This window comes from Fukomys damarensis, unplaced genomic scaffold (assembly GCF_012274545.1).
Source record: "Fukomys damarensis isolate Sample0158 unplaced genomic scaffold, DMR_v1.0_HiC HiC_scaffold_1, whole genome shotgun sequence".
Lineage (NCBI taxonomy): Eukaryota > Metazoa > Chordata > Mammalia > Rodentia > Bathyergidae > Fukomys > Fukomys damarensis.
In genome coordinates this window covers 5,183,530-5,194,794 of record NW_022900913.1, presented here as the reverse complement: position 1 = coordinate 5,194,794, position 11,265 = coordinate 5,183,530, and the positions used below count along the sequence as shown (strand labels likewise).

General features: G+C 45.6%; 1 protein-coding gene across 3 annotated transcripts in view; it reads right to left on the bottom strand.

Annotated features, from left to right (window-relative positions):
• Nucleotides 1-869: 869 nt before the first annotated feature.
• Mtrr (5-methyltetrahydrofolate-homocysteine methyltransferase reductase) overlaps nt 870-11,265 on the bottom strand; it is a 24,020-nt gene continuing 13,624 nt past the window's right edge. For 2 of the 3 annotated variants that reach the window (XM_010640966.2, XM_033756176.1), the window contains 7 exons: nt 9,220-9,400; nt 7,354-7,396; nt 6,413-6,602; nt 3,630-3,748; nt 2,007-2,099; nt 1,722-1,904; nt 872-1,557 (listed from right to left, as the gene is read on the bottom strand). In XM_010640966.2, the coding sequence (XP_010639268.1) occupies nt 1,413-1,557; nt 1,722-1,904; nt 2,007-2,099; nt 3,630-3,748; nt 6,413-6,602; nt 7,354-7,396; nt 9,220-9,400 (954 nt within the window). In that variant the 3' untranslated portion in view covers nt 872-1,412. Of the gene's footprint in view, nt 1,558-1,721; nt 1,905-2,006; nt 2,100-3,629; nt 3,749-6,412; nt 6,603-7,353; nt 7,397-9,219; nt 9,401-11,265 lie in introns of all 3 variants that reach the window. The other variant, XM_010641082.2, reaches the window with a different exon arrangement.

Below are 11,265 nucleotides of genomic sequence, written 5' to 3'. Positions count from 1 at the left end.
ATCAACTTCTAAAACTGTTTCAGGTCTTAAGCTGCAAATAACCTGGATGTTGTGTACAAAGAAGTGGCTTGGGTCAGTTTCCACACCAACTGTGACTGGCTACTTATGGATGTAGCAGTTTTGAGCCATGTGCTTTTAGACAACAGTGGTAGATGGACAAGAATCCCTGATTGTTTTATCTTCTTGTTATAGTCACTGCTATAGAAAACTACTCCTATAAAAACTCCTAAGTTTCTCTTTGCTGATATATATACAACCCATGCATGTCATTACATCTGTAACGTAGTATTTGCTTAGTCTGGTTCCATCACCCATTTTTCCATTAGTTCTATTATATTGCATATAAAATATGCAACAACAAAGATAAAATACATAAGACTGTAGAATAAACAGCCAAAAGTCCTTATTAAATCTTAAGATTGTGTCATTTTTTTCAGATCTTTATATCTCAAAATGACCGGAAGTCTTTGATGGGAAGAGAGTTGCTAAGGAGTAGAAAAAAATGAAACAGCTCTTAGGCCAGGGTGCAGCCACCCGCCTCACTAGCGTAAGGTGCCAAGTTCGATCCCCAGCACCAAAAACAGAGCTCGAGAGGAGTGAGAGGAGATACTTGTAACCTTAGTGAAATGTGCACATTCTGGCATGTGCGCCTGAACGAGTGTCCCCAAACAGTGAGAATGTGATATTTCAAAAGTGATTAAAACAATTTGCCAGAGAGCTGGGGATTTAGCTCAGCGGTTCGGTGGCCTGCCTTGCAAGCACAAGGACCCGAGTTCAATCCCCAGTACCAAAAAAAACCAATTTGCCAGAACAGAATTTCAGAGCATATCTGTTTTAATCCCATAAAAACTCTTATAAATTTAAAATTAAAATATTTTTATCAGAAAGTTTTGGTAATAATCATTTGATAGTTAAAAAAATATACAAACAGGTAGAGTCTACATGTATAATTTAAATAAATCAGTATGAGTATTCTTCATGAATACACATCATACAAAAGACAAATTACTTTCACGTTATTTTTTTAAAACGTTGACAAGGGAAGTTTACAAGCCTTGTGCACCAGCGGATTCCAGCCGGTCTGGCACCTGCACAAGCATCCTCTCCAAAGCCTCCTCAGGCAGCGCTGCACCCAGGCGACCCGGGGAGGTTGCCAAGTTCTCCAGACCTGGGGACCTGCAGGTGAGCTGGGCCACACCTGGCTTGGGAGCCACACACAGGCACTTGGGTGGGGTGGCAGGCACAGGAAGGGGGTGAATGCGGCAGGCAGAATCGCTGTCAAGAGACCCACTTCCCTCTGGACCCCAAGAAAAGTAAAAAAAAAAAATTAAGATTTAAATTTCAGCTTCATTAAAACGGCTGTTCAATATTTTCAGAAAAAAAAAAAAAAAAGGCTTATTTCTTTTCTGGTTTTATGACCAAATATCCTGGAGGTAACGTTTTTCTTCTTTTAAAGTAGCCAAAGTTTTCATTGCTTCCAGTTTGTCAACTCCGAGCTCTTTGCTTATTATTTCCACAAGGCTGTTATGGACATCCTTGGCCATATTCTTTGCATCTCTAAAAAGAAAATACGATTATTCTTTACAAAACAGGAAGTTTTCCAAATCTTTAGCACACAAATCTAGCTCCCTGTGACTCACCACCTGCCTACCCCGTCTTTTGTTTCTTATAAACATCGTTCACTGTCCTTCTCCATGGCGCTGAAGCAGTGGGCCACTTACCCACACATGTAAATGTAGCCGTGCTCCCGGAGGAGCACCTTCGCCACCTGCTGGCCGTGCAGCTGGAGGCTGTCTTGCACATACTTCGGCGGGGCCTTCTCCTCCCGCAAACGGGCGTCTCTTGAAAAGGAGACCTTTAGGTGAGTCAAGGTCCCATGCTCCAGGAAATGCCTGAGCTCGTCTCTGAAAGACAACATGCCCTGGGTCAGGGAAGGCTACAGGTAAAGGTGAAAAGGTCTGACTGTTAGAAGTGCACACCCAGCGGTCAGCAGCCCTGTGTGGTACCTGAATAAGTAGTCTCTCTCCTTATGTCTACAGCCAAAAAACAACCACATCTCCCCAAAATTTTCATCTGGCTGCTGTTCTTGGAGTTTCTCTCTAGAGAAAAAGAAGGGTTCTTAGTTTAATATAGACAGTGCATTAAAGCAACATAAAACAAACCTCTGTCATCAAGAAACCAACAATAGGGACAGGGATTTAGCTCAGAAGCTCACAAGCAGAAGGTCCCAAGCTCAATCCCCAGTACCAAAAAAAAGAAACCAACAATAAACTGAGGGTTGTAGAATCCATCTCTATAGCCCTTCAAAGTTCACTCATTTAGTTAATTTTTGCTATGATTAGAATCCTTTTTATTTTATTTATGTATGTGTGAAATCAAGAGAGAGAGGGAGAGAGGAAGAGAGAGGAGACACACTGCAGATGGAACCCAGAGCCTGGCACACACAAACCAAGCAAGCACTGCTGCCCGGAGCTGGCAAGGATCTGGACTACCCTCCAACGGCCCTGCACACACAGGTTCACGCCCAGCACGGCACCTCTCTGGGGTGGGGCGGCGGGGAGTTGTGCCCCAGGGGAACCCTGGCCCCTTCCTCTTCCTCTTCTGCTTTGTGGGCATGAGGTAACAGTTTTGCTTTGCCACAGTCTTCTGCCCCCATATGCTGACTCGTCACAGGCCCAGAGCCACAAAGCCAACTGATCACGAGCCAGAGCCTCCAAAGATGTGAACCAAAATAGCTGAACTTGGGTGTTTCATCACGGTCAGAGTGAGATGACTGGCACAAGTTTACTATGGCTGCATAGGCGGCCACAGTCTTGCCACAGACAACAACACATCAGTAAGCTGAAGGCTTCCCTGAGTTACATGTAAAATACATACACTGAGGATAATACAAAGATCACGCGGTGAAACCGACAGTGATTTCCATAGCACGTAATACTAGTAACAATTTTATGAACAAGGGAGAGCTTACTCATAAAATTGGAGAAGTAGCACAGACTACAAAAGGTGGAAGGCATCAAAGTATTTATGAAATAATAACCAATGAGACAGAGTACATCTATCACCGTGCTTTTCCTCTCTTAAGAAAAAAACGAAAAGAAACAAAGACCCCACTATCCGGGCAACAGTGTAAGACTTGTTCACTGCTTCACAAACATGGAGAGAAACATGATTAATTTATTTTATATCATGCGGTTCTTTCCCGACGCTGAGTTGTATCTATTAATACCATCAATATCATTCGTGTCAATATCATGTTGAAATTATTGGTGTCTGACTCTCATGGTGAACCTTTCAGTGTAACTGGATCTGTTACTACCAACCTAAGGAATAAGCAGGTGAACGTGGGCCGGAAATGTCCCCAGCTATATATACTATAAACCACGGAGGGGCTGAGAAATACGCCACAGCAATCACAGAAGCTGCAGCACCAGGCGCAGCATCGGGAACGCACTGCCCTCGGCTAGTTTTCCCACGGTGATATTCGATGATCATTTTTTCAAATAAAAGTCTTAGGACCAAAGTCCAATTACCTTAAACACTACCAAGGAAGGACATGAGAAAGGCTATTATGTTTCCACCTGGGATCACACACCGGAAACTCCCCGGGAGCCGAAACAAGCAGGTACCTGTGCTGCAGGAAGCCAATGAAGGGCGCTATGCCGGTCCCCGGACCCACCATGATGACGGGGGCGGAGGGGTCATCTGGTAAGCGGAAAGCACTGGCTGCTCGAGGGGCGATGGATATCTGGAATAGGAAGCCAGCTGTGATAACCCAGAGAGAAAACCTGGGCACAGCACAGAACAAAGCTGACATCTGCTAGGAACAGAGAACCAGCATTAAGTCGAAGAGCATTAGATCTTCACAAACTCAACACACTTGTCACCACAGAGCAAGTTTGTCTTGAAAATTTCTTTTTTCTGACCTATCAAAAGGTTTTAAAGTAACAGCCATGGAATTACTGAGAACAGTGAATATATCATAAAGTATTTTTCCAGCTCCATGGATATATGCTTTCTGGTAGGCAGCAAGTCATATACAGAATGAAGGCGTGCACAAGAGGCCCAGCTCTTCAGGTCTGTACATAAAGAGCCACTGTGGAGCCACTCCAAGGCGGGGCTGGAAGTTTGAAATGAAAATAAGGGGGCCAAAAACAGAAGCCGAGGGACTGCCCCAGAGAGTCCACAGGCTGTGCTACCCTTGCGCTTCTGTGTGTGGTATTATCCAGAATTATTTGATTGTGTAGATGCGCAAGTGATGTAGTTAAGATCTTTTTGTTAAAATTTCCAAAGAGTTTTTTCCTTCAAATCATGTGCCATGGGTACTCACAAAGGAATTAGTCTGTGTGCCTCACTTCCGGTTTCATTCCCTCCTCCGCCTAAGTCACACTGCAGCTCACTAAGGGCCCAGGAGGACAGACCTAGCAGTGTATAGTGCCCAGGTAAGCAAATGTAACATGTTCCCGAAGAGCGTGCACACAGAGCGTCTGTGTCTACTCCTGTCTGGGGAAATGGGGTTCATGTTACATCGGCCTGATTCATGTAGCTCACTCAATGAACAGTTTCACCGAGAGGACTCAGTGAGGCCAACACTGGGGACAGAAATGAGCAAATCAAAGATGCCGTCTTTAGAAGCTTACGTTCTAGTGGGAGGAAACGTCATCAACTGTGTCCCTGGGATGATGGTCAACAAAGGGTCCTATGGCGCAAAATTAAACAGGCAAGGAACCTGGGGAAGCAGAGAGGTGCCGACCCAAACATCAAGGTCAGTAAAGGTCCAGGCCCTGGGTGAGACCTGTGACAGAGACCTCAGCATCGAGTACGAGTCAGGCTGGCCCTCCTCCCAGCAGCGATCTGGTGGCAAAGCCAGGAGAAGAGCGGGCACTTCCTGTGAGCACAACCTGGGCAGCAGGAGACCCCAGCTGGCTGACAACCGGAAACACCCACTCTCGGCTCTGCACCAGGCTGCTCCTCTGCTCCGAGGTCTCATCTATGTGGGCCGCACCCGGAAAGTGCATCCTGGACAGGGGTCCTGCCTAATCTTACAGCAGAGAAGGCCCAAAGAAGCAAACCGCCCTGCTGCCAGGGCTGCCAGCCTCTGCTCTCGAGCTGTCTGCTCCCGCTGGGGTGGGAGAGGGTCTCCTCGTCCCTGGGACTCGATGTGGAGAACAGCTGTGCAACTGCTCTGTGCTCTGAGTACAAGGTGCTAGGAGGCTGACGGCATTCAGGTGGTTGTGAACCCGACCTTTACCTCTAGTGCCTACATTTCGGGAAGTCCGTGGAAATCTGTTACACTGGAAGGACAGAGGAGGGGAGGAGGGAGGAAGAACAGTATGTGACGGGTACCCACGCACCAAGCTCGTCACGCACTGCGTTTTTAACTTTCTGGAGATCACTGCGGTTTTTATGGGACCGTGAAGGTATCCACTTGGATGTCAGCACTGTAAGATTCTTTCTCGGGATAGTTTCAGCTTCCTAATAGTTCGCAGCGGTACAATGAACCTAGCGTGTTTAAAGGGCAGAGTGAAGCGGCCCTCGGCTGGGTCAGCTGAGAAGGACGTGAGGGCAGCTCCAGCCCGGGGCTTCCCCCTATGCCTGGTGAGACACAACTAAGGGCTCTGAACTTGCTTATTTATAAACCCCCATAACTTAAAGAAGTCTCACTTGCCCTGACACTACTGTTGACACTGGAGTTCCTTCATTACCGTGAAGAAACAGCCCGGAACACTGCTGTCATTCCCATTCACGCATCTTCACCGGCAAGGAGGGGCGACTCTGAACTCCTTTCTGTGCGAGCGGTCCCCAGGGAGACTCTGCTGACTGCTACGTCAAAATATAAAGGATGTCCCTCGGTTCAGGGGTAAACATGTCCTTAACTTGTCCAGAAAACCAGAGAACTTTTTCCTTTTAAAGATTTCCCACCATTTTCCTCCATTAATAGCACAGAGACAAATGCCACACACCAGCACTATGACAAAAGGGGAGAAACCCCACTGCCCCACACAGGAAGACGTAAAACTACACGCTGGCAGGCTGCCAAGGTGCAGCTGCACGGGACAGCGGCCTGTCACCTCCTTCAGGACCTGCTGGAGTTTCCTCTGCCTGCTCCAGACCAATCCACTAGCATACGCACGGAGAAGGCTTCCTTTTCTAGGAACAAAACAAGACGGAAGAGACGGACTGTAGAAAGTGAATGCTCCCTGCACGTACGGAGCCTGCAGGTTAGTTACGACGAACTGAGAGTATGCTTCCCTGATCTTTCTGCAGATTTCAGAAACCCAGGCGCAGTGCACATTTTCTTTGGGACAGTGTGACTGTAACTGTAACGGACGGCACAGGAGACCACGCTGCTCCTGCTGTCAGGCCCACAGCGTCCAGTCCACACAGAGCTTCACAGCTCCTCCCTCAGTACCTCAGGAGTCGGGGCTTTTCCGCTGTCCGCACGCGATGCCTGTGAGTTTGGCTGAAGAAATGGGGCGACCAACGTGGTGAGCCAGCCCGTGCACACGCCCTTCCGCAGAATCGCCACCTCTGGGGTGTGTGACAAGAACTCCACGACATTAAAGATAAAATGAAGCTTGTCTGGGTGACACAAACTTGAGCTGTGAAGACACACAGGTGGATACAGTCTGAGTTCTGCATTAGGACCGGCACACACGGGCGAAACAATCCTTTCTTACTGCAATGAAATAGCTCCTAACGGGCTCCAATCTACCTTCCAGCTCCTCAAAGAGAGAAGCAATCTTTCTTCCTTAACCTCCTCTTCCGCTGCCCATTTTGTGATATCATTCAGGAAAATGTCCAGTTTTATTTGTTTCGATACTACATAAGATTTAATAAAAACCAAGGTGCCCTAAGGGTCTCCGTGTGAAAGACTCAATGTTTATAAAGACCTTTCATCCCGTGAAGAGACAGAAAGAAATCCTGTGAAATATCTCACAAAGAGTAATTAAGTTAAAATTTGCAAGTAAAGGAACTATATATATCCCCAGAAAACAAAATTCAACAAGAGAAGATGCCTTTAAAAGACATTTCTACCTATGTCTTCTCATATGCTCTGAAGGCTCACTCGCCCCCCAAGTGTACACCTCAGCACCCGTCACTGAGGAAGGCAGCAGAGACAGCAAGACGGGAAAAATCTCCCAGTGTAGAGCTTCTCTCTGTCCCCTGCCCAAGTCGCGGCCCTCCCAGCTTCCCCTCCTCACACCTGATCACGCCTGGCACCGTCCACAGAGCACAGACGTTTCTGCTGCCGAATCAGTGGAATGAGTGGTTATGAAGGATTTGGAAACTGGACCTTCTTCAGATTTGGGGGCAAAAGATGCTTTTTGTTATGTTCAGAAACAGAAGTACCTTGCACAAGAATATGGCCTGGGCTGGAGTTTAGGAAGATGTTCTAGAAAAAAATAAAAACAAGCAAGTATTAACTTAGTACTGCTGAAAACAACCTTGTATACAAAGGTAAAACAACTTTAAGGCCTAAATTTGATCCTATTTCTCTTATTTAGAGTATCTAAATTAACTTTTCTTCTGGTTTACGAACCCTCCTTTTCATACTACATATACATTCCTTGGGTCTAAATCAAATAGTCCTCATTTTCCCCTCCATTTCATAAAGTTAAAAGTGAGACATGCACAGCCTTACTCCGACATCAGTATTCCACCCAAATGCCGAGTCTCATGAACCAAGACGCTGAGAGGACTCACGGACAGGCTTGAGTTAGGGAACTCATTCAACTTTTACAAGGGCATGCAACTTCCTGTGAAGAGATCTCCAGAGTTTTGAAATAAAATCATGACCTTAAAAAGATTAAAGACTGCTATTCTATAGATACTGGAAATACCCACGGGCATATTTTCCTTCGTATATTTATATAATAATTGAAAAAGTATGTGTCTGGTGGTGGTGATTTCTAAACCACATTATCCACAAACCTAGTGGTTTCTAAAATATATGGAAACCAAAGTAGCACAGAAAGAAACTGTTTCTGGTAGAAACAATTTATGTGATCAATATCTGAATCACCTGTTAGCAGACTTTGGAATTTTTATGTGTAGAATCTTCCCAATAGTTATTTAAGTAAAATTTCAGAACTATCTAAAAGAGCTTAGAGTTTTACTATGCACGTGAATAAGGTCTAGTAAGGGTTCATCTTCATAATTTAAATTTGGGGACTGGGGATTTAGCTCAGAGGTGCTGCCATCTACCTCACAAGCGCAAGGTCCCAAATTCAATCCCCAGTACCAAAAAAATTAGAACAATTAAAAAAATAACTTAAAATTTTATAGGACCCAATGTCTTTTTTTATATAACTATGTAATAACTGCTGTTTTTATAAATGCTTAAAAAAAAGAAGAACAGGGACCTACACAGAAATCCCCGAAACGCTCACATGCGTCCAGGAACTTTCCCAGACCAGCTGTGGCTTCCAGAACTATTCAGTTGTTATCCCAGCCCCGCCCCAACAGCGCTAAAGGACTGACTTAAAGCCCGGACCCAGGGCGGGCAGCTTCACCAGCGCTGCTTTGTGCCATCTTGGGGAGGGGAAGAGAGAAAAGAACACCAAGAAATAATGAGGGGGGAGAAACAAGGGCCGACGCGAGGGAGTGTGCTGGGTATTGCACGGCCACTGAGACAGCCCACTGCCCTACGGAGAAGACACTGCAGCGTCACCAGAGCCAGCGGACAGCACAGCTTCGACTGCTACACTACCAGAAACCGCACACCCGCGCGAAGAAGAACACGCAGGACCTGAGGATCGCCAGCCGCTGTGGACCTCACACCGGAGGACCTTCGGCAGTATTTTAGGGCAGGTTTCTGCCTCCAAGCACTCCGTTTGTCAGCTGGCACCACTGCGACACAAGGTGGTCCCTCCCGCTCCTGAAGGGTCCTAACTGTAGACTCGGCTGGATGGAGGTTTTGCTGCTGCTCTGGTGACCTCAGTCAGTGAGAGCTGATGCTATCTTTTACAAAGATCACTTTTCTTAGAAAGTCCACATATTTAGATAAACTTGGCAAAAGGACCTCTCGAGAAAAATCAAAAAGCCTGAAAGAGATTCTTTGGCTTCCAGAGGACAACCCGGATGTCACTGCACCTAGGAGACGTGGTTCAAGATGTTTCTTAAGGGTCCCCAGTCCTTCGCACACATGGCCCTGGGATTCAGGGTGAGACAGGAGGAGCATGAGGAATGGAGGTGACCCTGAAAGTGACAACTCACCAAGCAGGATGTCCAGCGGCGGCTGACAGGATGGGAAGGCCAGGAGCAGGTCCAGCAGGCAGACGCGGGCGTCCCGGATGAAGTGGTTATAATCTGCTGCTCCCTGCTTACTGCACAGCTCCTGCAGCCGCCGCTTTTCAGGACCATCGCTGGTGTGGTCCACGAGGGCTCGCACAAATGCCTGGAAAAGAAGTCGACCCCAGTGACCTGAGACGACAACCCTGCTGTGGTCAGCACTGCTGAGTGAGGGGCCGGGGTGCAGCTCAGGGGTACAGCACTAGGCCGGGGTCCAGTCCCCACCACTGAGAGCAAACAACCAAGCACAGAGAGAACGCTTGGTCAGAGTCTGCCTGGGACAGTGCCCAGTTAGCCAGAGGGACACAGAAAGGGCCACTGTGATTGGGGTCAGGAAAACTGAAAACAATTTTCTAACTACATGAGTGTTGGCCTTCTAGGAAAATTGTACTTTTATGTTCTGTCTTCAATCACTTTTCCTCTAATCCAAGCAACCCCATCCTTCTGAAATATGACCTGAGATGGCACAGAAGGTGTAGGAGAGCATGATCCCAAAGTCTCACAACTCAACTCTGAATACATATTTTATCTTAGGGGGTGATCACAACTTTATCTTAGGGGTGATCACCCCCGACCTCCATCAGGAAACCATCAAGTGCTCTGTATAAGCGAGACATTGGGCGCACGAGGCGCAGGGGACCACATGGCCCCCACACTTGTCCACAGAGTCGCATAGGCAGCAACAGAAGTAAACGAGTAACCAGTGAGCAGCAGGGCACGGGCAGAACAAAGGGGCTTCCCACTGAGCCCAGGATGTCCAGACACAGCTCAGCTGGATGCTGGCCACACGGAAGTAGGAAGGTAGCTGTCTACACAGACGGTGCAGTGGGATGTAAAGGCAGGGGAGGAGTTGAACATGGAGACAGGGAAGTAGGGACAGAGGCTGAGGGGACAGGCAGGGCCCAGAATGGGAAGGATCCACCTGTACCTGGGTTCTTAGTCATCTGAGACTCAGTGTGGAGGGAGGGCAACAAAAAACAAAAAAGTAAATAATGAGGTCCTAAGTCTCAAGTCTCAAAAACTGAACAAGTCCAAACTCCAGGACAAAACATCAAACTTGCTAATCATTTTGCTTTCAATGCAACTATAAGCCTAAGAACCTCTACTTAAAACATCTGGAGACTAACAAATTATATATATTTCTCCAAGTGCCAAAAAAGCAAGCACTAGGGAAATGCTACCAAGTAAATCAGTGCCCAAATCACTGCATGGATCACTGCAAGGTAACAGAGAGTTTTACAACAACAATTTGTAAATTCTAAAGTCAGTGTCTCTTCAGTTACAGGCTACAACAATGGCAATTATAAATCCTTTAAAATAATTTTTACTATGGAAATACAGAAACTTTATGGTCCTAAAATAGTTTTTAGAGAACAAGCTGACTGAGAACACAGACATTACTGCAATTTAAACTGTAAATACTTTTAAAGTAGAAATTCTAGTCCAAGGAATTTACCAAACTACTTTAAACAACTTCAAACTAGTGTGTAAAGATTAATATAAGAATGTTCATCTAAACATTGTTTTCCACAGTGTAACAATCCCATTGTTCATGATTAAATCAATAAATTAACTACGGTGCTACCATTCAAATATCTTTAATCTTTTCATACTGAAAAGATTATATATACAGATTTTGATTTTAAGTAAAAGAGACAAGCTATAGAATAGAATTCATAATACAAACTCTGAGGACTTGAGCATCAAAATTTTTACTTCCTAGGTTACTTATTTTTTATGGCTATAATTTCTGCAATGAGCTCAATATTTTTGTAGGAAGGGAAATACATATGTTTTAAAGGAGACAGTTAAACCAAAACGATGAATTTATCGAATTTCATCAAAAAAATATCATCACAATGAATTAATTTTAAGTGTACTCAAATTATACCTAGAACTTAGTTTGTGTTCCAAAAACTAGAAATACAAAACAAAAAAAAAACAAACAAAAAAAAAAAAAAAAAAAAAAAA